At 39.2% G+C, this 26,050-nt stretch overlaps 2 protein-coding genes across 2 annotated transcripts; both read left to right on the top strand.

Moving 5' to 3' along the window:
* Positions 1–1,369: 1,369 nt before the first annotated feature.
* On the top strand, positions 1,370–25,334 carry LOC125213404 (scarecrow-like protein 28). The gene is made up of 2 exons (XM_048113930.1): positions 1,370–1,454; positions 23,144–25,334. The coding sequence occupies exons 1-2, from the start codon at positions 1,445–1,447 to the stop codon at positions 25,039–25,041; spliced, it is 1,908 nt and encodes a 635-aa protein (XP_047969887.1). The 5' UTR covers positions 1,370–1,444; the 3' UTR covers positions 25,042–25,334.
* LOC125213407 (scarecrow-like protein 28) lies at positions 1,445–3,654 on the top strand. The gene has a single exon (XM_048113931.1). It carries the CDS (start codon positions 1,445–1,447, stop codon positions 3,344–3,346), a length of 1,902 nt encoding a protein of 633 aa, XP_047969888.1. The 3' UTR covers positions 3,347–3,654.
* Positions 25,335–26,050: the final 716 nt, after the last annotated feature.

Below are 26,050 nucleotides of genomic sequence, written 5' to 3'. Positions count from 1 at the left end.
ATCAATTTAAAATTTTGAGTGATTATAATTTAAAAGATAGTGTTATACTAATAAGCTGCAAAATTAGAAGGAAAAAAACATGCGGTGATGAGCATAATATTCTTTATCCAATTGATCATTTATAGGAAGAATAGTTGCACCAATTTATTATTGTAGTCGATTATTGATGTCTGTGCAATAAAATGAAACAATGGGGAAAAAGGTGATAAGAAAAATAAGAAAAGAAATAAAAGAAGTTGCAACTAAATTTTTATAAGAACTTTATAACTTACTTGAAGAATATTTGAGAAGCAGATTTTAAACAATAAAAGTAGTAGTATATGATAATAATGGGAAAAGATGATTTATTCAATAAAAAAAGAAGAATTGGCAATGAAACGCTGCCGTATTTGGTGCACAGGTCAGATCCTCCCCCCGAAATCTGAACGGTCAAGTTCCCAAAAAGCGAGTGAGAGAGGGCGCACGTGTGACACCACCTGACTTCCCCCCAAAAACATTTTCAACGGTCATATTTCACCGACATCTTAACGGTCACATTTCTCACCCATTTCCCACCGTGGATCCAAGGTAAACGCAGCTGAGTTGAATAGTTGAGTATATAAAAGCTCAGTTGCGATTGGCTTTATGGCTTTTTGGGTAGTGGGTGGGGTCTTGATAAACCATTGATTTCTGCCAAGACATGATGACCCTTTTGTTTCTTTTCTTTCATGCTTGATTCAATTTATTTATGACTTCCTGAAAATTGCGGGGTTTCGTTTGAGGGGGGGCGGGTTGAATTGAAATTGGCATGGGCGGTTTGAAGGCCGTGTTTGGAAGCATTGATCATCATTCGTTCTCTGTGTTTCTCAGCTGCAAAATTGATTGGAGATGCGAATGCTGCGTTACTGCTTTCTTGCTTGGTCTCATGGAAAATCGCGTTTCATGCGAATGAGTTTTCAGCTTTGAATGTCGAGGAATCCGATTCTTATTTTTCTTTTCTTTTCCTAGATAGGATTGAATGTTGAATTCTTTGATTCTTTGATTTGGTTGTTTTTCTATTTGTTTATCAAAAATTCTTTCGATTCTTTGCTGCACATATCATTTAATCATCTTTCAGCATTCATATAGGACATATAAGGCATTTATAAACACACACACTGACACGATTTGTTTAGACATCGGATTCCCATTTTTTCCTTCTTTCTTGGTTTTTTTTAAATTTCCTTGAAACTCACACACACTCACTATAGCACACATTGTTCTGTTTCTCTTGATTTCTCCTCATATAATACAATTCTCTTGGCATATAAAATAGTGAATGTAAATTTTTCTCATAGTTTGGGAAGTATAGGATCATAGAGAAACATAGAGAGGAAATTTCTGATAAAAAGGGTGAGTGTATTAGGAGTTTAGACAAGGGAGAAAGGAAAAAAGCAAAGGAACTGGAGGTTTTAGGGTGTGAAGAATGTTGGCTGGTTGTTCTTCTACATTGTTGTCACCAAGGCATAGATTGAGGAGTGAAGCATCTGCACAGTTTCAAGCTTGCCATATCCCTGCCATGAGCACACAGAGGTTGGATTTGCCATGTAGCTTCGGGCGGAAAGAAGCGTCACGGCCACAGCCAGTTAGGCAGGTTGGGATTTCAGTTGATAAGGGTATTGAGTCCAAGAGTTCTCTGAGGCAGAACATCAAGCTCCCTCCTGTTGCAGCAGAGAGAGGGGGTGAGTTTTGGGGGAGGAGTAAGAAGAGATATGCAGCTACAGATGAAGGGAGTACTTACATGGGCAGAGTGAAGAAGAGGAAAAGTGGCAATGGGGAATCTGTGGAAGAATCAGGTCAGTTTATGAGCAGTGATGATTACTGGTTACATGTTGCTACACCTCAGGTGCCTTTCTCTCTCTCATGCTCAGGTGAGGAGAGAGACGAGAGGGGGTGCTTCGACCCGCCTCCTCTCCCGCCTTTGTCGAACATCCCTTGGTTTGATTCTGTTGTGACTGAGGTTACTGATTCAGGGATGTCTAAGGATGTGCATCCTCACAGGGAGGTCTCAGCCTCGGGTTCTTCGAGCACTTCATCGGGTAGTCACAGCCTGGCTCTTGGGTTGGGCAGTAGTAACCCCACGCTCGAGCGTGAGGCCGCTGGCAATGGCTCGTCTTCTCGCAATCCGAGCGAGGTTGTGGCGGGGCACAATGGGAGTAGCCAAAGGGAGCATGAGTGTGTCGAGTTGATCAACTTAGTTGTGGCTTGTGTTGAGCAAATAGGCTCCAAGAACATTGCTGCAGTCAGCCATTGCCTTGCTAGGCTCGGCGAGCTTGCCTCCCCGCGAGGATCCCCTCTACACCGCCTCATCGCCTACTTCACCGAGGCCTTGGCCCTGCGCGTTGCAAGGCTATGGCCTCAAGTGTTCCACATCACGCCTCCTCGTGAGCTTGAGCACGTAGATGATGATGCGTTGAGGGTCTTAAATCAAGTGAGCCCGATCACCAAATTCGTGCATTTTACTTGCAATGAGATCCTGCTGAGGGCGTTGGAAGGGAAGGACAGGGTTCACATCATTGATTTTGACATCAAGCAAGGGCTACAGTGGCCTAGTTTGTTCCAGAGCTTGGCTTCTAGAGCAAGCCCTCCGAGCCACGTGAGGATCACAGGCATTGGTGAGTCGAAGCAGGAGCTGATGGAGACAGGGGATAGGCTAGCCGGTTTTGCTGAGGCGTTTAATCTCCCCTTTCAGTTCCATCCAGTGGTTGATAGGCTAGAGGATGTGAGGCTTTGGATGCTTCATGTGAAGGAGAAGGAGACAGTGGTGGCGAACTGCGTGTTTCAGCTGCATAAGATGCTATACGAAGGCAGCGCGTTGAGAGAGTTTTTGGGGTTGATCAGAAGCAGCAATGCTCAAGTGGTTGTAATGGCAGAGCAGGAAGCAGCACACAATGAGGCAACTTTGGATGCGAGGCTTTTCAATTCACTCAAGTACTACTCGGCCGTGTTTGACTCCATTGATTCGAGCCTCCCCTTGGAGAGTCCGGCAAGGATGAAGATGGAAGAGATGTTCGGGCGGGAGATAAGGAACATCATAGGTTGTGAGGGGCGACAACGGTTTGAGAGGCACGAGAAGTTTGACAAGTGGCAGCAGCTGATGGAGCAAGGAGGGTTTCGTTGCGTTGGAGTTAGTGAAAGAGAGCTGCTTCAAGGGCAGATGATGTTGAAGATGTACTCTTCTAACCACAATTATAGGGTGGAAGTGCAGCAAGGGTCGTCCTCGTCCTTGTCTCTGACCCTGAGCTGGTCGGATCAGCCTCTTTACGCTGTGTCAGCGTGGGCTCCGGTTAATGGTGGTGGAGGCTCGTCGTCGTTGTTGCCTCGTTGATGGTGGTCGTTGCCATCAGTCATTATTTTGAACAGAAATAGATACGATCTATTCTTTGTAGGTAGAGAAGTGGTATTGATCATTCTTTCATTTGTTGCAGATATCATTTGTTTTGAGGTAGCCAAGAGATATACTATAATTTCATAAATAGGTTTGTAGTTGTCTTTTGGTTTATATTCTTTGATTCTTTTCTGTGTCTGTTGAGTTTAGTGATCGATGTATTTTCTTTCAAGATTATTGAAGCTGTCATAATGTATTATTAGCATGAGTTATTTGATTAATGAACAAGTTCTATGTTGGTTTCTTCATTTGAATACTTGATTGTTTTACCTTGTAGATTAATTACTTGCCTCTCGATATCCTTATTTATTGTGCAGTTTATATTTATTGTTAGTATAAATTTCTGATTTTACCTCTTAGGATATTATCAGGCGAATATTTCAGTAATTATAGGTACTAAAGCCTATCAATAATGAAGAAACATGGAGTGATGCTAATAGATAAAATATGAAAGTCTATAAGCCTATAAGCAAATAGCATGACATTAGTCATAGATTGCACCTTCCAAAATTACAGAATCCGTGTTCAAATGCGAAGTCAAGAATTTAATAACTGTGGACTTTTAGGTCGGTGTTGTCAAAAGTAATTATAGTATTTGCAGTAGGATTTACATGAGAGAGATAAATGAATTAGAAGAACGGTGATGAAAATTAGGGATAGATAAGTGATTGTTTAGTAAAGTAATATATCAGTGTCGAAAGAATTGACAAGAACGGTGATGAAAATTAGGGATAGATAAGTGATTGTTTAGTAAAGTAATATATCAGTGTCGAAAGAATTGACAATATCGAGAAAAATAAAAGTGAGGCTTCTATATTTTCTTTAGAATAAAGAATATAGCAGCTTTTAAAGAATTAAATAAAAAAGATTAGGACAAATTAACATAATTATAATTGTGGGCGTTCAAACGAGACACCAAAATATAAGTATCATTTCTCGCATTATATTCATTTGAGTCACATAATATGATATATCATGTCAAAATATGATGTAACAAAACTTCCATTATAAAATAACAAAGTCTTTTTTTTTTCATACATGTGTAGATAATGCATCAAAGATCAATTTGTGTCTTTTATCTAGTCAAATTGATAATTGGTGCGTTCTCATCGACACCTTCGTCGTCAACTATTTTATCATACTTATGTGTTGCATTGGATGCTGTAATAAGATAAGCTATTTATTATCTATGGAGTGAACTGGACATTGGACTATGGGTTTATCTCGCTCATAAGTCTTTGGACTTTAAAAATATCGCAAGACATCCTTGGACTATGGGTTTATCTCAAATTTGGTCATTTTGCTATTTTTTTATACGAAAATATTCTTTTGAGCATTTGGGCAATTTGGTCTTTTTACACTTTTAATATTTTAAATCTGATATTATTTCAGTGATGTACTATATCTAATATTATTTCAATTTTATCGTTCTTCTTCCCTTTTCTCATCTTTTACTTTGTTTCTTTATTTCAATATTAGATTTAATTTTATAAAATTAAATTTTAAATTTAGATTTTTAAATATCAATAAATTTGTTTAGTTAAAACTATTAATTCATGGACACTATAAATATTGATTAAAACTATTAATTTTTGTTATTTAATATAATATTCAGCTGAATTGAAGAAGCACAGAAAAATAATATTAATCATTATGAAAAAATAAGAGCTATTCTATTTAGCCTTCGTTCGATTGTTATAATTGCTTGTAATTAAATATTATGAAGTTGACTAAAAATTTGATACTACTAAAAATTTTATATATTAGTATTTTTGTTGAAATTTTCTAGGTAGTTTTGATTGTTTTCAAATAAACAAACGAAAATTATATTAGTCTTACCTTAGATGCATATTTATTTCAGAACAAATCGTGTTATATGATCTATTTATGATTAAAACTATTAAATATTGATTAAAACTAAGTTGGCGTCGGCATACCTTATTGATTAAATATTGGACATTATCAAATATTGATTAAAACTATTAGTTTTTTTTATTTAATAACTAATAAAAATTTATTGATATTTAAAAATTAAAATTTAAAATTTAATTTTATAAAATTAAATGTAATATTGAAATAAAGAAACAAAGTGAAGGATGACAAAAGGGAAAAAATGATAATTATGAAATAATATCGGATTTAGTACATCATTGAAATAATATCATATTTAAAATCTTAAAAGTGTAAAAAGACCAAATTGCCCAAATGCTCAAAAGGGTATTTTTCATATTAAAAAATAGCAAAAGGACCAAATTTGAGATAAATCCTTAGTCCAAGGATGTCTAGCGATATTTTTAAAGTCAAGGGACTATGGACGAGAGATAAATCCATAATCTATGGACCATTTCGTAGTTCAGTCTTATCTATAAAAAAATAGAAACAATGCAAAAGAATGGTATGAGTTAGTGCAACCAATTACCAAATAATTTTGAATTTCACTAATCATATTATAGAGGACCAATACACTCCGTACACACTTAGGGCCTATTTGATAAGCATGCAATGCCTAGATATAGATTTGTTTCTATACATTTCAAAGTGTTTGGTATTAAAGAAAAGCTTAACTCAAAGCCTAGTAAAACAGAAAGGCATGTCTCGGCCCGGCCATAAATACCTTGTTAGAGCATCTCCAGTGCACGGATGTCCCATTCGAACATCCACTAGGACTTCCCAAAAACACCTTCTGCCACGCCACAATGGCGGACGTCCGTCCGCCCGTCGCCAGGATATCTGAGGACGTCCGGTGTCCTAACGGGACGTCCGTGTCCGACTTATTTTGTTCCAATGGCGGACGTCCCGGTCGCCCGTAGCAGAAGTTCGACCGGACGTCCGCCATTGGAGATGCTCTTATGCTCATTTATGTAACCCACAAAATTGGTGGGTTATGTAACTATACTCTCGGGATTTCCGATGCTACCCTCCCTCTCCCACAGATTGATCCCCTCCTCCCACGATTCTCCCTCTTCTAGTCGATTAAGTTCTTACCACCGGCAAGATTACCCCATTCCTCTGTCACGACGATGTCCAGATACTCCTGTGACGGCGTTAACCACGACGGTAATGTTAACGATTTCGGTGGCCCTTCAATTTCTGGATTATATTTCATTCCGCAGCCTCCGTCGGAGCACAACCATCGACGCATCGCTGGCCACGCAGATTCATGGCATGAGTTTCTATCGTGGTTGACCAATTTTTCCATCTGATTTTTTCCGTTCAAATGGTTCAACCGATTCTTCTCTTTGATTCTCCAAGGCAGTGATGATGATTTGATTAATTTGAGCATATTTGATTTTTTAAAAAAAATTGCTTGAACTAGTTGAAGATATAACATCTGCCGTGTTTTTTTTTATTCTGGATTCTCAATTTTTGGGAGGTAGCTTTGTTCTTCGACGAAGGTGGGTATTATTTTATATTTTTATTCTTTGATGTGTTGGTAATTATTTACGTGAAGACTTGCCCCACTAATAAGTAATAGAGTGAACTTCAAAAATGGTCCCTGGACTATGGGTTTATCTCGCCCATAGTCCCTGGACTTTAAAAATATCGCCATTAGTCCTTAGACTAAGGGTTTATTTCGAAATTGGTTTTTTTGGCTTTTTTGGTACGAAAATGTCCTTTTGGGGGGTTTTGAGGGTTTTGGGCAATTTGGTCTTTTTACAGTTTTAACATTTTAAATCTGATATTATTTCAGTTATATACTAAATTTGATATTATTTCAAAATTATCATTCTTCTTCCATTTTGTCATCCTTCACTTTGTTTTTTTTATTTCAATATTATATTTAATTTTATAAATTTAAATTTTCAATTTTGATTTTTAAATATCAATAAAATTTTTAATTAAATTATTAATTCATGGACACTATAAATATTGATTAAAACTATTAAATTTTGTTATTTAATATAATATTCAACTGAATTGAAGAAGCACACACAAATAATATTAATCATGATGGAAAAATAAGAGCTATTCTATTTAGCCCCGTTCGGTTGTTATAATTGCTTGTGATTGAATATTATGAAGTTGACTAAAAATTTGATCCTACTAAAAATTTTATATAGGAGTATTTTTGTTGAAAATTACTAGTAAATTTTGATTGTTTTCAAATTAATAAACAAAAATTATATTAGTCTTACATTAGATGCATATTTATTTCAGAATAAATCGTGTTATATGATATATTTATGATTAAAGCTATTAAATATTGATTAAAACTAAGTCGTTCTCATATTGATTAAATATTATACACTTTCAAATATTGATTATGACTATTAATTTTTTTTATTTAATAATTTTTGTAATTAAAAAAATTTATTGATATTTAAAAATTAAAATTTAAAATTTTGTGAAATTAAATCTAATATTGAAATAAAGAAACAAAGTGAAGGATGACAAAAGGGAAGAAGAATGATAATTTTGAAATAATATCAAATTTAGTACATAACTCGAAATAATATCATATTTAAAATGTTAAAAGTGTAAAAAGACCAAATTGCCCAAACCCCCCAAAACCCCTCAAAGGGGCATTTTCGTACCAAAAAAAAGCCAAAAGGACCAATTTCGAGATAAACCCTTAGTCCAGGGACTACTGGCGATATTTTTAAAGTCCAGGGACTATGAGCGAGATAAACCCATAAACCCATAGTATGAAAAAGTAGAGGGTATTAATGTCAATTCCCTCTCATTAAAATCATCTTAAAATTTTAAATTTACGTAACTCTCCCGATTTAAATTAAAGATAATTTTATCAGGATTCCAACGAGAACTCAATTGCATATGTTCCAACGTCGTTCGGATGATGAAATTTGATATTTTTTATTTTAGTTTTCGTAAATGTTGATAACCAGATTTTTATCAACAAATACATCAAAAAATCTCAATAAAATTATTTAAAAATCTCAATAAAACCATGTAAAAATCTCAATAAATATGTGTTGATATTTTCTTATACTAAGTTGACATTCTTATGTCATATTTTTTATATTTGTAATACACTATGTTGATATACAAAAACATTCACGAAAATTATCATATGATAACATAATGACGATATTACCCTTTTGTTGATATTTTGTCTACTATTTATTGAGATTCGTAAGATTTAATTTCATTCACTCATTTTAAAATCTAAGAGTGACGATTTGGTCTTGATTTTAGATTAAAGTGCTATTAACATTAGAATATGACCAAAAAAGTAAATATATAAGCATTTCAAAATAAGGATATATATGTCATTTCATGTATTATCTAATAAAAAATCAAGATAATAAAAAATAAGAATATATACGAAGCTCACATTCGTTATCTTATTTTACATATCATCCCACCTTTGTTATTAAACGGGCCCTTAGAGTTATAATATCCTGCTTAAAAGAGTCGTTAGATGTAGAGATGTGTGGTGTTGATTTCATCAACTGGGTTGCATGCGAGAGTCTTTTTGTTGCATAGAAGGTTAATTTGGTTAGTTCATAAATCACACCTACTCATCTGAAATAGAAGGCGCTGGATTAAGCAATCACTCCGTACACGATCACCCATATTCATTTCAATTCCAATCTTTCAACTCTCTCTCAAATTCATCCAAAAACCTCTTCTCTCTGCAAAAACCCTAGCTTAAATCCGCCGATTCTGATAAGGTATGAGCTAACTCCGCCGTAAGAACACACGCACTCACACCCAGAAAACAGAGTAATGCGAGTAAATGTACGTAACTTGAGAATTTAAGGGGAATGAGCAGTATATTAATAAGAACTTAGAAATTAACAACGATACAAATGGAAGACGAAAGCTAAATCCCTTGGATCATAATCCTTAGGCCAATAACAATCACACAGCTAGCATGCTTAACAAAACGGTGGTCCCCTCTATTTATAGATCATCTTGCCGTCTGCTCCCCATCCTCTCTCCGTCCATAACGATCAACGCCGTCACCTTTCATCATAGCACACGCCTTACTCCTTCTCAGCACACGCCTCCCTCACTTTTCAGGCCCACACGTCCTTCTAGAATGCCAGCTCGGATGCTCCTTGTACCTATTATTCTCTTCACTTATTTTCCACGTACTCCTATAATCAAGATGCATGCGATCACACGTCCCCCTTTAGCAATGCATGCATCAATAATCCACCCTTTAAGGTTCCTTGTCCTCAAGGAACCAAGGGAAGCGAGCTTGATATCATCGGCAAATTCCCACGAGGCGTCCGCCGGAGAATGACCGACCCAATGGATGAGCCACTTTGTAGCTGCATGATTACGACGCTTAACCATTTTGCGCTCAAGTATTGCCTGCGGAACGCTCTCCTGAATCTGAGATGCTGGCGGGAGGTCGGAGCTGGGACCTGCAGGTGGCGCCGCCTCCTTCAATAAAGACACGTGGAAGACGTTATGGATGGTGGCAGTATCCGGCAGCTGCAGTTTGTAGGCTACCTTTCCTATCCTCTCCAAAACTTGATATGGCCCGTAGAATTTAGGCTCAAACTTCTGATGGTTCCCCTTAATTGATTTCTGTCTATAAGCCCTTAATTTCAACCAGACCCATTCTCCCACCTCAAACTCCTTGTCCACCCTGTGTTTGTCCGCCTCTCTTTTCATTCGATCCGCTGCCTTGTGCAAGTTTCGTTTGAGTACAACGATCATTTCCTCCCTATCCCTCAGCGCAACATCAACCGCCTCCACCCGCGAATCTCCAGGTAGATATGGAACGTGGAGAGGCGGAGGAAACCCATACAACGCCTCAAATGGCGTCATCCGAATCGAGGAGTGATACGATGTGTTGTACCAGAATTCTGCCAGCCCAAGCCAATGTACCCACGAATGAGGCCTCTCTCCAATCATACAACGAAGGTAGCACTGCAAACACCTATTAACCACTTCCGACTGCCCGTCGGTCTCGGGATGATAGGCCGTTGAGTAGAGTAACTCAATGCCCAATAGTCCAAAGAAGTCCTTCCAAAAGGCGCCCACAAAAATAGACCCTCTGTCACTGATTATTCTGATCGGCATCCCATGAAGCTTAAAAACAGAGTTTAGAAAGACATCAGCGACTTGCTTGGCCGAAAAAGGATGAGCTAGAGCCATGAAGTGGGCGTATTTGCTCATACGATCCACAACCACCAATATTGCATTTTTCCCTTGCGAAGTAGGTAAGGCTTCGATGAAATCCATTGTCAAATCAGTGAACAATGCCGTTGGTATCGGCAATGGTTGGAGCAGTCCGGACGGAGGAGAGTTTCCCGACTTATATTTCTGACATACTACACATACCCTCACAAATTCTCGCACGTCCCTCAACATCTTCGGCCAATAGAGCAGCGAGGAAAGGCGTTTGTAAGTGGCTAACCCTCCAGAATGCCCTCCTATTGCTGACGCATGAAACAAAGAAAGTACTTGAGCCCTTAGCTCCAAGTCATTTCCCACTACTAACCTTCCCGACCTCCTCAGTTCATTCTTCCGCCACTCGAATTTAGGATGAGATGTGGGATCCTTCTTTTTGTCCTCGATGACCTGCATAACCTGAGCGTCCCTAGACCACGAGGCACGAACCTTTGCAACGAGCTCGAGGGGAATAACGTAAGATGTGAGCGCATACAACTCTGTTTCTGGTACCCGAGATAATGCATCAGCCGCAGAGTTTTCAGCTCCCCTTTTGTAACAGATCTCATAGTCAAACTGCATAAGTTTCGTCATCCATGCCTGCTGCGTGGGGGTGGTTAACCTCTGCTCCAAAAGATACTTAAGACTATGATGGTCAGTTAGAATCACGAACTTCCGACATTGGAGGTAATGGCACCATTTCTTCACCGCGAGCAATATGGCCAATAACTCCTTCTCATAAACCGAGAGAGCTTGATACCTTGGAGACAACACCTTGCTAATATACGCAATGGGGTGTTTCTCTTGCATAAGGACAGCCCCAATCCCTACTCCGGAGGCGTCAGTTTCAACTATAAAATCACGTGAAAAATCGGGTAATGCCAAAACAGGGGCTGTGGTTAGAGCCACCTTGAGCCTCTCAAAGGCTTCCTGAGCCGTTGGAGTCCACTTGAACTCACTGCCCTTGACAACATCGATCAACGGTCTAGCTATCACACTGTACCCCTGCACAAAACGTCTATAGTACCCTGTTAGACCGAGGAAACTACGCACATGTTTCACGGTACGAGGCTGAGGCCATGCCAAAACCGCTTCAATCTTTCCTTGATCAGTAGCCACCCCTGCCTTGGAGATCACATGGCCGAGGTACTCCACCTCACTACACCCGAACGAACACTTGGAGCGTTTAGCTAGAAGGTTGTGCTTCCTCATCAGTTCCAGCACAAGCCTTAGGTGCTGCACATGTTCCTCTCGGCTGTCACTATACACCAATATGTCATCAAAGAAGACCAAGACAAACTTCCTCAAAAATTCGCGAAACACCGAATTCATAAGATTTTGAAACGTGGCCGGGGCGTTTGTCAATCCGAATGGCATGACTAGAAACTCGTAATGACCTGCGTGAGATTTGAAGGCCGTCTTGTGAATGTCCTCTGGAGCCATACGGACCTGCCAGTAGCCGGATCGGAGGTCGATCTTGGAGAAACAAGCCGCTGATCCTAATTCTTCCAAGAGTTCCTCAATCACCGGAATCGGGTACTTATCCTTGATGGTGATAGCATTGAGGGCGCGGTAGTCCACACACATACGCCACGTTTCGTCCTTCTTCTTTACTAGGACAATGGGACTTGCGAACGGGCTTTGGCTAGGGCGGATCACTCCTGTCTGCAGCATCTCTGCTATCATAGCTTCAATTGCATCCTTTTGTTGACTCGCGTATCTGTAGGGCCTTATATTTACTGCCTCAGCTCCAGTTCTGAGGGTGATACGATGATCATGTTCCCGTTGAGGTGGCAGGCCTTGGGGCTCCTCAAAAACTTCCTTAAACTCCAGCAAGACATCGCTTAAAGCCGGCCAAAGATCCTCCTGACTTACACTGAAACAGGACATCTTTTCCCCTTCAACCGCAGTCATTATCTTACTGATCTTAACCTCCTCCTCCTCTAACATTTGCTCACTCCACACCTGCAAACACTGTAATTGATTTTCCGGAGTAGTCCCCTTTTCCCCTGTCAATCGCACCTCCACACCGCCCAGCATAAAGACCATACTCATGTCACTAAAATCCCACCATATGCGACCCAAAGTTGCCAACCATTGAACTCCTAAAATCAAATCGTAAGTCTCAAGCCCAATGATAAAAACCTCCGTCGCAAACCGTGTCCCCTGCATCTCCCATGAAAACTCCACGCACCTGCGATTACACCTCAACACCTGACCATTCGCCACCTCTACAGCCTTGGGAGGGACTTCCTCGGTTTCGCATTGAAGTTTTTCTGACATCCGAGAGCTCAAGAAATTATGAGTGCTCCCGGTATCGACCAACACCTTCAAGGATTTTCCACGACTTGCTCCCCGAATGCGCATGATCTGTGGCGCCTTCGTCCCCCACATAGCATGGAGAGAGAGTTGTATTTCCTCCAGACTTGGCACCTCCTCTGGTTCCTCAACGAACGGCTCCTCTTTCTCTTCAATCTCCACCTCCCCTGCCATCTGCATTACAAACGCCCCTCTCCTAGAGCATACATGATTAGAAGTGAATTTCTCCGGGCACCAATAACACAACCCTTTCGCCCTCTTCTCGTCCATCTCTTTTGGGGTTAAACGGGGCCGCATACTCCCTCCACGACCCTGTTCTCGTGGTGCCGAATTTCCAGAAAACCCTCCCTATTTTGAAGTCGTGGGCGTCACTGCCAGTGACTTAGTACCAGAGTATGTCGCAGCTCCCGATGGTCCCCCAATCGAGCTCACCCTCGACTTTCCTCCCAATGCTCGCACCGTGAGTTCCTGAAGTTTGGCTAAGGAGAACGCCTCTGCCAGCCGCGCCGGTTTGAACATTCGAACGGGCATCTGCAGCTCATCAATCAGTCCGGATAAAAAGAAACTTAAGGCCTGATCTTCTCGAATACCGGTACGTGGATACAGCTCGTCGAACGCCTCCATATAGTCTTGGAGTGATCCCGATTGCCTCAAATTTCTCAGATCAGCCAGCGGATCTGCGTAGGCTTGTGCATCGAAACGAGCTCCCAACGCAGACACGTAACACTCCCAGTTGGTATACGCCGCCTCACCCTGCAAATTCATAAACCCCCTATGCCATTGCAAGGCTTTGCCCTCCATGTGGATCGCCGCTACACGAACTCTTCCCTTCTCCGGCACTTTCGCCACCTCAAAAAAGAACTCCGCACGCATCAGCCACCCCTCGAATCCGTCGCCGTCGAATTTGGGAAACTCGTAGCGGGTTGATCTTCCCCACTCCTCCTGTGGATCCTCCTTTCCCATACCACCCGGCCCCTCTCCTTCCTCCGCCTTCAACGGCAGCTTCCGGAACTGGCTGCTCATCACCGTGAATGCCTGCATCATCTCCGCGAACTGGCCATCCAACTTGTCCTGCCGTTCAATCAAGCGATCCATCACCTCATGCACCACCTCGGTCACCCTCCTATCCACCACGTCCATCAGCTTCCTCTCCGCTTCCGTCACAGATCTCGTGCTTGGCGTAGCCATGTCCGGAGACCGACAGCTCTGGATACCACTTGATAAGGTATGAGCTAACTCCGCCGTAAGAACACACGCACTCACACCCAGAAAACAGAGTAATGCGAGTAAATGTACGTAACTTGAGAATTTAAGGGGAATGAGCAGTATATTAATAAGAACTCAGAAATTAACAACGATACAAATGGAAGACGAAAGCTAAATCCCTTGGATCATAATCCTTAGGCCAATAACAATCACACAGCTAGCATGCTTAACAAAACGGTGGTCCCCTCTATTTATAGATCATCTTGCCGTCTGCTCCCCATCCTCTCTCCGTCCATAACGATCAACGCCGTCACCTTTCATCACAGCACACGCCTTACTCCTTCTCAGCACACGCCTCCCTCACTTTTCAGGCCCACACGTCCTTCTAGAATGCCAGCTCGGATGCTCCTTGTACCTATTATTCTCTTCACTTATTTTCCACGTACTCCTATAATCAAGATGCATGCGATCACACGTCCCCCTTCAGCAATGCATGCATCAGATTCTCACATCATCGGCGAGAACGAAGTCGCGTTTTTTATAACTGAATTTCGAACCCTTCCAGAGGCCGACGCCGGTGAAACATCATGAAAAGGTAAATTCCTGCCGTTTATTTGTTAGTAAACATCACGAAAAGGTAAACATCACGACGTTCACGCTTTTTGAATTCTTGGTTGATGGTAATCTTCTGTAAATTGTAGGGTTTATGCAATTTGTCTATATTGTATCTGCTTCTTGCGACTGATTATTTGCACGATCGATGCTTTTCTGACTGAATTCTACTATTTGAGACTCGTTTATTGTGAAAGATGTCTCATTTTTAGCATAATTTGTTTTGCTCTTGCTCGAGCTTTAGGTAAAATATGCTTAGTTCACCTTTAATGTCACTATTAGGAGGATTAAACTTGCTTATTGTGGTCAACTTTATGCGTTTGAGAATTTGATGAATTTCCTCTTTCTGCTCATCGGTGGTTTTATTTAAAGGGAATCAATTTGCGCGCATAAGTTTGTGTTCAGTACTCTTTGTCTGTTAAATATTTTGTTTCTTTAGATGGATGCATTGAGTTTGCTATAGACGAAATTATATTTGATAATGCTTAATATGTTGCTTAATTTTTCCTTTTGACTTGCTTATATGTTTAAACTTTAGCTTAGTTATTGCGATTGTGAACAACCAAAATGCATAATTATTCAATTACTATTGTGCTTAATTAATCATTTAATGTGTTTAATATGGTTTAACCGTTGCGTATTGCAATTTTTTGGATATTACTATTAGTTTTGCTTAATTTGGTTCAGAATGTGCTTAATTTGGTTCCGAATTTGCTTAATGTGGTTCAGAATGTGCATTACTTTTACAGAGAGTTCTTGTCCGAGAAATGCGATTCGGGCCACTGCTGCAGTTCTCATTTAACGACCTACATGGCACACTTGCGTACTGGATATTGGCCAATCTTCAGGTTGCGAGTAGCAGCATCACACTATCTGGAAACCATAGCTTGCATATTGATGCCAACGATGTCCATGTCACACACTTGGCTTCCCGAAAGGTTGTCTACAACTCATTGTAGACTAGGCTATAGTTACTGTTGAGACTGATTGTAGTTCACCTCGTGTAGCTAGATGTGTTGTGTTTTAACAAGTTTTTAAATTTTTTATTGATGTAGCCATTTTGTGATAGTACATTTTGTTTTGAACAGCTAATGTTAGAATTCTAAACTAGCTGCAAATGTTTTGGAATACACCACTTTGGTTTTTTTGCTTAAGTGTGTTAGCGTTGCTTAATTTCTTCTTCAGTGTGCTTAATTTGTTTAAAATTCGGCATAGATGTCTTTTTGACGTATAAAGTTGTATGCTTTGCTTAATTTCTTTTTCCTTTTGCTTAACTTTTTTTGAATGTGCAATTAATCGTGCATTCAATGCATTGAAATTTGAAGCTTCAAAACAAGGTCTTTTTTTGAAGAAATAAAGGTTCAGTAAAAGTAATGCACATATATGATGCAGTATGCTATATTGCATTCCGTATGGTATATGTTGAATATCGCGACACATATATTGTTGTGCATAATATAGCATTTTTCATGAAAAATGTGGCAGATTTCTGTCCAGAAGTTGCAAAGCAGAAATATATTGATGCACAACACAAACTGACGAATTCTCTAATTCCATTGACGCGATTTTTTGGATGGAAATCGAGATTCACAGTTCGAATTTTCCACAATATATAAAAAATAGAACTACGGTGGTGTGAATATGCGAAACATCTTTAGAAATAATCTATGTAAATAAGTTTTTTGTTGAGACGATAATCGAAGATTGGGAAAATCTTCTCCGGCCGTAAAATATAATTAAATCTTTGCAATCAACCATACAAAAAGGAATATTATAACTTACCATGTTTTACACCTCCATTATCGACAGTTTAGGAATTTACCATAACCGAATAAATAGTAACTCTCAATAATAACCTTTTTGATTTCAAATATGAATTTCAAATAAAGAGTCAACTACAAAAAATTTCACTGGACTATGAGGTTCTATAAAAAATGGTCCCTGAACTTTAAAAATATCACCAGCAGTCTCTGGACTAAGGGTTAATATCAAAAATGGTCCTTTTGCACTGTTTTGAGACGAAAATGCCCTTTTGAGGAGTTTTGGGGGGTTTGAGTATTTTGATCTTTTTACACTTTTAACATTTTAAATCTGATATTATTTCAGTTATGTACTCCCTCCGTCCCAGAAAAGTTGGCATACTTTGAAAATGGCACGGGATTTTAGGAGGTTTTGTTTTGTGTGTTAAATGGAGAGAGAAAATATAATTTTTATATTCATGTGAGAGAGAACTTTTTCCAAAAAGGGAAATGTGACATCTTTTGTGGGACAAACTAAAAAGAAAAGTGTGCCAACTTCTCTGGGACGGAGGGAGTACTATATATGATATTATTTCAAAATTATCATTCTTCTTCCCTTTTGTCATCCTTCACTTTGTTTCTTTATTTCAAATATTATATTTAATTTATAAAATTATATTTTAAATTTTGATTTTTAAATATCAATAAATTTTTTAATTAAAACTATTAATTCATGGACACTATAAATATTGATTAAAACTATTAATTTTTGTTATTTAATATAATATTCAACTGAATTGAAGAAGTACAAAAAAATAATATTAATCATGATGGAAAAATAAGAGCTATTCTATTCAGCTTCCGTTCGGTTGTTATAATTGTTTGTGATAGAATATTATGAAGTTGACTAAAATTTTTATGTAGGAGTATTTTTGTTGAAATTTTCTAGTAATTTTGATTGTTTTCAAATTAATATACGAAAATTATATTAGTCTTAGATTAGATGCATATTTATTTCAGAATAAATCGTGTTATATGATCTATTTATGTTTAAAGCTATTAAATATTGATTAAAACTAAGGTGTTGTCATATCTTATTGATTAAATATTAGCCACTATCAAATATTGATTATGCTATTAATTTTTGTTATTTAATCATTTTTATAATAAAAAAATTTATTGATATTTAAAAATTGAAATTTAAATTTTAATTTTGTAAAATTAAATCTAATATTGAAATAAAGAAACAAAGTGAAAGATGACAACAGGGAAGAAGAATGATAATTTTGAAATAATATCAAAGTTAGTACGTAAATAATATCATATTTAAAATGTTAAAAGTGTAAAAAGACCAAATTGTCCAACCCCCAAAACCCTTCAAAAAGGCATTTTCATCTCGAAATAATGCAAAAGGATCGTTTTTGGTATTAACCCTTAGTCTAGGGACTGCTGGTGATATTTAAAATCCAGGGACCATTTATAAGATAATCTCATAATCCAGGGACCATTTTTATAGTTCAATCTCAAATAGAAAATTGATAGTGATGTGGAATATTAGCAGGCATCCGTCCCCAAAATTGAATGGCCTATATTGGTTGTAAGTCGTAAGCTTGAAATGTGATATTTTTAAAGTGCAACCTCATATTACATCATTATTTCCATCACACAAACATATTATTTCCATCATGCACAAATATTAGTTATAAATATTATAGTACGAGTATTTTTTTTTGTCTTACGTATTGCTATATGCCCTTAACGACCTCACGCCTTTCCAAATTACACTAGTAGATATAAAAGAAATAAATAATTTTTTCCAAAAAATATGATATACTGTTAAAACTCACTATTTTTTACAACAATGTATCAATTTAAAACGCAATGTACTTCTTAATTTATTACTATAAAAGCATGAAAATATAAGTTGCACCAAAGTGAAAATAATTTACATAGTTATATAAAATCCTTAAAACGAGACATCTGGCCATGCGTTGGAGAATAAAGAAACAAAATTGAATAAACCAATTAGTACGGTGAGACAACTAATGGTAAGTGGTAACACTGAGAAAACTTACTCCAAACTTACTCGTTCAGTAACTTTGTCTAATTTTACTATTTTCAACACACAGAATTTATCCCAATTAGAATCTTTCAAAAAATAGACATTAAATAAACACTTTATGAAGTGTTGGTGGTGTAATTAGACACACAAATTAAAGTTCTTAATAGCATTAAAAGTGTCCTTATCCAATTTTTTTTTTGTGTAGTGTAAATAAAGAGTAAAATGATTAAAAATTTGATAAGAAGTATTATATTTTTCTTTTTAGTTTGTTCATAAAATATATAGTAGCATATTCTTCCGTCTTTTAAATTAAAATATTTTAAAATAATATGAATTTTAATATATAATTGATAAAGTAGAGAAAGATAAAAAATAATAAAGTCTTATTATCGAATAATGGGTCTCTAAAATAAAATAAAAAAATCTACTTTTGAGAGTCGGAAAGGAAAGTTTCTCTTAGAGCATCCACAATAGCGGCTAGCCGATTCGCGTCGCTAGCCAGTCGGCTAGCCGAACCATTGCAACTGGCCAGCCGAGAATCGGCGAGAAAATCGGCGTGGGCTAGCCGATTCGCGTGCGCTGGCCGCCATTGTGGCGTGCCGATCGGCCAGTGCCAATTTTCGTTTTTTTTTTAAAAAAATATGAAAACCTATGTATACGCGATTTTAGTTTCATTTTCATTTGCACCACTTGTTTTAACGAGTTTTCTCTCTCTCTAAATTTACGTACAAGAGCAACATCGAGCGATTAGTAGCGCGGGTGGTAGCAGATGGTGGTAGTGGCGGTGATAGTAGTGGGGATACTGAGGAGTACGAACGGCGGATGAACGAGGCTATGGAGGCCTACATGAACCGCCGGCTAGAGCGGTACATGGGAAGGGTCGAACAGCAAGCGGTACCTCGCCCTCCACCGGTTGTCCACCGCCGAGCGTGATTGATCGGAATCACGTAGCTGCACATCGGCGGCTATATGACGACTACTTCGTTCCGGACCTGCGGTTTCCAAAGCAACCATGTTCGAGCGACGTTTTAGAATGCGCGGGAGTTGTTTATGCGTATCGTTGACGTTTTGGAGCGTCGATATCTTTATTTCCACTTCAGGCACAATGCGGCTAGCAGACCCGGCCACACCCCTATCCAAAAGTGCACGACGGCAATCGGGCAGTTGGCCTACGGAGGCGCGTCGAGACATGTGGGATGAGTACCTCCATATCGGTGAGACGACTTCTCTGCAATGTCTGAAGTTTTTCTGTCAGGGCGTGATTCAAATTTTCGGTGAAGCGGTACCTTCGAAGCCCTACCCCCAAGATTGTCGGGAATCTGATGCAGATGCACGGGGAGCGGCATGGGTTCCCCGGGATGTTAGGCAGCATAGATTATATGCATTGGGAGTGGAAGAACTGTCCAACTGCCTGGAAAGGGGCCTACACGACCGGCTACAAGGGAAAGAATCCCACGATGATCCTCGAGGCCGTAGCTGATTATCGGCTGTGGATCTGGCATGCGTACTTTGGGGTAGCCGGGTCGAACAACGACCTCAACGTCCTCAACTCGTCGCCCCTCTTCAACGAGAAGTGTCGGGGCATCGGTCCGGCCGTCTCATTTGTGGCCAACGGCAACCGGCATGATATGGGCTACTACTTGGCGGATAGGATATACCCTAGGTGGCCTGTCTTTGTGAAGACGATCAGGCACGCGGCGGATGACAAGAAGGCCTACTTTGCGGAACGGCGAGAAGTCGGCGCGCGGGGACGTGGAGCGCGCATTTGGTGTGCTCCGGTCTCGATGGGCGGCAATTAAGGGTCCAACACGTTTGTGGGATGACAAATGCGTTGCTTTGATATAATGTACGCCTGCATTATCACGCACAACATGATCGTCGAAGACGAAGGCGTACAACTGACTAGTTGGGCCAATGACGATGAAGCCGGTCCAAGCCACGGAACGGCCACCCCTAGCGTACGACGTGGGGTACCTCACGATGAAGTCGGCCGCCTCCAGGAATATGCCGACATGCGCTAAGTGGATGCTCATATTCAACTCCAAAAAGATATAATTGAAGAGTTGTGGGCACGGAAGACTGCACGACGATAATTTTTATTTATTTTTTTAAATGAATGTACTTTTTTTTAATGAAATGAATGGATTTTCCCGTATATGTCTCGTAAATTTAATTCACTAATTTAATCGTAAATTTAATTCTGTAAATGTAGTTGTTTTTTAATTATTTTTATTGCGGCTGGCCTATGGCTGGCCTATTTGAGAAAATGCTGACGTGACGGTGGATTTTTAGTGTTGGCTGACGTGGCAGTGAGAGAGAGTGGTTGGCCTATGGCTGACCTATAGCTGCTTATTCTTATTGTGGATGCTCTTATATTAGTAGTATAAAAGTCTCTTTATTTTATTAAGAGTGAACTACAAAAATAATCCCTAAACTATGCGTTTATCTCGCCAATGAACCCTGAACTTTAAAAATATCCCCAGACAACCCTTGACTAAGCGTTTATCTCGAAAATGATCATTTTTCACTGTTTCGTGACGAAAATACCCTTTGGGGAGTTCGGGGGGGGTTGGGCAATTTGGTCTTTTTACATTTTAAATCTGATATTATTTCAGTTATGTACTAAATCTGATATTATTTCAAAATTATCATTCTTCTTCCCTTTTGGCATCCTTCACTTTGTTTCTTTATTTCAATATTAGATTTAATTTTATAAAATTAAATTTTAAATTTTGATTTTTAAATATCAATAAATTTTTTTAAATTATTAAATTAGTATTAAATAACAAATTAATAGTTTTAATCAATATTTGATAGTGTCTAATATTTAATCAATAAGGTACGACGACGCCTTAGTTTTAATCAATATTTAATAGTTTTAATCATAAATAGATCATATAACACGATTTAGTCAACTTCATAATATTTTTAGTCAAATTCTCCTAAACATTAGATGCATATTTATTTTGGAATAAATCATGTTATATGATCTATTTGTGATTAAAACTATTAAATATTGATTAAATCTAAGGTGTCGTCGTAATTTATTGATTAAATATTAGACATTATCAAATATTGATTAAAACTATTAATTTGCTATTTAATAGTAATTTTAATAATTAACAAAATTTATTGATATTTAAAAATTGAAATTTAAAATTTAATTTTATAAAATTAAATCTAATATTGATATAAAGAAACAAAGTGAAGATGGCAAAAGGGAAGAAGAATGATAATTTTGAAATAATATCAGATTTAGTACATAACTGAAATAATATCAGATTTAAAATGTAAAAAGACCAAATTGCCCAAACCCTCTTAAACCCCCTAAAATGGTATTTTCGTCACGAAACAGTGAAAAATGACCATTTTCGAGATAAACGCTTAGTCCAGGGGTGTCTGGGGATATTTTTAAAGTCCATGCTCATTGGCGAGATAAACGCATAGTCCATGAATTATTTTTGTAGTTCACTCTTTTATTAAAAATAAAATATTTTTATTCTTGAATCGTTCGTACTTTCACTTTTCATTCACTAACAAAAATATTGTACAAAATCTCATTACGAAAATATAGAGTTTATATTCAATGACAGAGAAATAGTACTACTCCAAAACAATATAAAAGAGTTAAAAAATACCCAAACGGTCAAGTCCCCAGAAAGCGAGGGCGAGAGGCGCACGTCTCTGCAGTTTCCCTTCCAACGGTCATATTTCACCGACATCTTAACGGTCACATTCCTCAGTCTCACTCATTTTCCCACCGTAGATCTTCATCCAACGCCCAAAAACCCGCCCTCACTCCCCCCGATCTTCACTGTAATCCAAGGTAAAAAACCAACGCCGCTATGTAGAACAGTTCAGTATATAAAAGCTCAGTTGCATTTGGCATTATAGCTTTTTGGGTGGTGGGGCTCTTGATTTCTGCCAAGAGATGATGACCCTTTTGTTTGTTTTCGTCATGCTTGATTGAATTTATGACCTCTTGAAAATTGCGGGGTTTCTTTTGGGGGGCGGGGGAATTAGAATTAGCATGGGCGGTTTGAAGGCCGTGTTTGGAAGTATTGATCATCATTCGTTTTCTGTGTTTCTCAGCTGCAAAATTGATTGGAGATGCGAATGCAATGCTGCATTACTGCTTTCTTGCTTGCTTTGATGGCAAATCGCGTTTCTTGCGAATGATTTTTCAGCTTTGAATGTCGAGGAATCCGAATGTCATTTTTCTTTTTCTAGATAGGTTTGAATGTTAAATTCTTTGATTTTTTGATTTGGTGGCGTTGCTGTTTTCAATTTGTTCATCATAAATTCTTTGCTGCACATATCATATAAGCATCTCTGAGCATTCATATAGGACACACACACACACACTGAGAGAGGAGAGGTTTGTTCCATTTGTTTGGACATCGGATTCCCATTTTCTTTCATTCTTTCTTGGTTTTTTCATTTCCTTGAAACTCACACACACTCACTGTAGCACAAATTGTTCCGTTTTTCTTGATTTCTCCTCATATAATACAATTTCTTGGCATATATAATTGTAAGTGTAAATTGTCACATAGTTTGGGAAGTACAGAATCATAGAGAACCTGGAGTGGAAATTTCTTATAGAAAAGGGTGAGTGCATTTGGAGTTTTAGAGAAGGAAGAAGGAAAAAAAAAAGTGAAGGAACAACACTATTTGGGGGTTTTAGGGTGTGAAGAATGTTGGCTGGTTGTTCTTCTACATTGTTGTCACCAAGGCATAGATTGAGGAGTGAAGCATCTGCACAGTTTCAAGCTTGCCATATCCCTGCCATGAGCACACAGAGGTTGGATTTGCCATGTAGCTTCGGTCGGAAAGAGGCGTCGCGGCGGCAGCCAGTTAGGCAGGTTGGGATTTCAGTTGATAAGGGTAATGAGTCCAAGAGTTCTCTGAGGCAGAACATCAAGCTCCCTCCTGTTGCAGCAGAGAGAGGGGGTGAGTTTTGGGGGAGGAGTAAGAAGAGATATGCAGCTACAGATGAAGGGAGTACTTACATGGGCAGAGTGAAGAAGAGGAAAAATGGCAATGGGAAATGTGCAGAGGAAACGGGTCAGTTTATGAGCAGTGAAGATTTCTGGTACCATGCTAATGCACCTCAGGTGCCTTTCTCTGTCTCATGCTCAGGTGAGGAGGAAGGGGAAAGAGGGTGCTTTGACCCACCTCCTCTCCCGCCGTTGTCTAGCATCCCTTGGTTTGATTCTGTTGTTACTGAGGTTACTGATACAGGGAAGTCTAAGGATGTGCATCCTCAAAAGGAGGTCTCAGCCTCGGGTTCTTCGAGCACTTCCTCGGGTAGTCATGGCCTAGCTCTTGGGTTGGGCAGTAGTAACCCCACGGTCGAGCGTGAGGCTGCTGGCAATGGCTCGTCTTCTCGCAATCCGAGCGAGGTTGTGGCGGGGCACAATGGGAGTAGCCAAAGGGAGCATGAGTGTGTCGAGTTGATCAACTTAGTTGTGGCTTGTGTTGAGCAAATAGGATCCAAGAACATTGCTGCAGTCAGCCATTGCCTCGCTAGGCTAGGCGAGCTTGCCTCGCCACAAGGCTCCCCTCTACACCGCCTCATCGCCTACTTCACCGAGGCCTTGGCCCTGCGCGTTGCAAGGCTATGGCCTCAAGTGTTCCACATCACGCCTCCTCGTGAGCTTGAGCACGTAGATGATGATGCATTGAGGGTCTTAAATCAAGTGAGCCCGATCACCAAGTTCGTGCATTTTACCTGCAACGAGATCCTGCTGAGGGCGTTGGAAGGGAAGGACAGGGTTCACATCATTGATTTTGACATCAAGCAAGGGCTACAGTGGCCTAGTTTGTTCCAGAGCTTGGCCTCTAGAGCAAGCCCACCGAGCCACGTGAGGATCACAGGCATTGGTGAGTCGAAGCAGGAGCTGATGGAGACAGGGGATAGGCTAGCTGGTTTTGCTGAGGCGTTTAATCTCCCCTTTCAGTTCCATCCAGTGGTTGATAGGCTAGAGGATGTGAGGCTTTGGATGCTTCATGTGAAGGAGAAGGAGACAGTGGTGGCGAACTGCGTGTTTCAGCTGCATAAGATGCTATACGAAGGCAGCGCGTTGAGAGAGTTTTTGGGGTTGATCAGAAGCAGCAATGCTCAAGTGGTTGTAATGGCAGAGCAGGAAGCAGCACACAATGAGGCCACTCTGGATGCGAGGCTTTTCAATTCACTCAAGTACTACTCGGCCGTGTTTGACTCCATTGATTCGAGCCTCCCCTTGGAGAGTCCGGCAAGGATGAAGATGGAAGAGATGTTCGGGCGGGAGATAAGGAACATCATAGGTTGTGAGGGGCGACAACGGTTTGAGAGGCATGAGAAGTTTGACAAGTGGCAGCAGCTAATGGAGCAAGGAGGGTTTCGTTGCGTTGGTGTTAGTGAAAGAGAGCTGCTTCAAGGGCAGATGATGTTGAAGATGTACTCTTCTAACCACAATTATAGGGTGGAAGTGCAGCAAGGGTCGTCCTCGTCCTCATCCGCGTCACTGACCCTGAGCTGGTCGGATCAGCCTCTTTACGCAGTGTCAGCATGGGCTCCGGTTAATGGTGGTGGAGGCTCATCGTCGTCGTTGCCTCGTTGATGGTGGTGGTGGTCGTCGTCAGTCATTCTTTTAAACAGAAACAGATACAATTGATTCTTTGTAGGTAGAAAAATGATATTGATCATTCTTTCATTCGTTGCAGATATCATTTGCTTTGAGGTAGTCATGAGATATAATTTAATGCTACATAGGTTTGTAGTTTTGTTTGGTTTATATTCTTTGATTCGTTTCTATGTATTTGTTGCATTTAGTGATCAATGTATTTTTTTTCAAGATTATAGAGGCTGTCATATGTAATAACATGATTAATGGAAAAGTTGAATGTTGGTTTTTGCGTTGGAATACTTACTTGCCTTTCGAAAATTTTCTTCTCCGTTGTGAAGGCTCAAGCAAAGCATAACTTATCAACAAAGGACTCAAGCGAAACAATGCTAAACTCAAGTGATAAACTCACGAATATAAACGGAGTATCTGAAATTGTATTATTGTATAAGTCAAGTGATAAGCTCATAGAGTCATAGGAAGATAAGCTGTTAACGAAGAATTAAGTAAAATGAATACTCCATAGTACTCCTAATTTAAATTCGTAACATGAGTATACCGTATCCTTAAATTCAAATTCAAATTGAAGGTCAATACAAGTTAATTATCAAAATTCCAAGTACAAATCTAAGCTCCAAATATATTCCTCCTATCTCAGTTATGGACCTTACAAAGGATCGCGCTCTCGAGGCTTTTTTTTTTTTTTCTCGTTTTCAAGCACATGTTTGTCTTCAAGGTTCAAGCTCTGGTTTTCTTAAACGATGTTATTTGTTGAACTCCATAGGTGATTTGTAATCAATTTGGGAAAGACTTCCAGAAACTTAAATAAGTATTTTTTATTCTTTTTTAAAAATTTCATCGACATTTATCTTAGTTTGCTCTGATAAGTTACTACTAATATTTTTAAAATTTAATTTATGAGTACTCCGTCCGTCCACGAATAGTAATCTCGTTTTTTTATTTTAGTCCGTCGCAAATAGGAGTCCCGATTCATTTTAACTATAAA

The sequence above is a fragment of the Salvia hispanica genome, chromosome 3 (genome assembly GCF_023119035.1).
Source record: "Salvia hispanica cultivar TCC Black 2014 chromosome 3, UniMelb_Shisp_WGS_1.0, whole genome shotgun sequence".
In the NCBI taxonomy this organism is placed as follows: domain Eukaryota; kingdom Viridiplantae; phylum Streptophyta; class Magnoliopsida; order Lamiales; family Lamiaceae; genus Salvia; species Salvia hispanica.
This window is presented reverse-complemented; position numbering and strand designations above follow the sequence as displayed.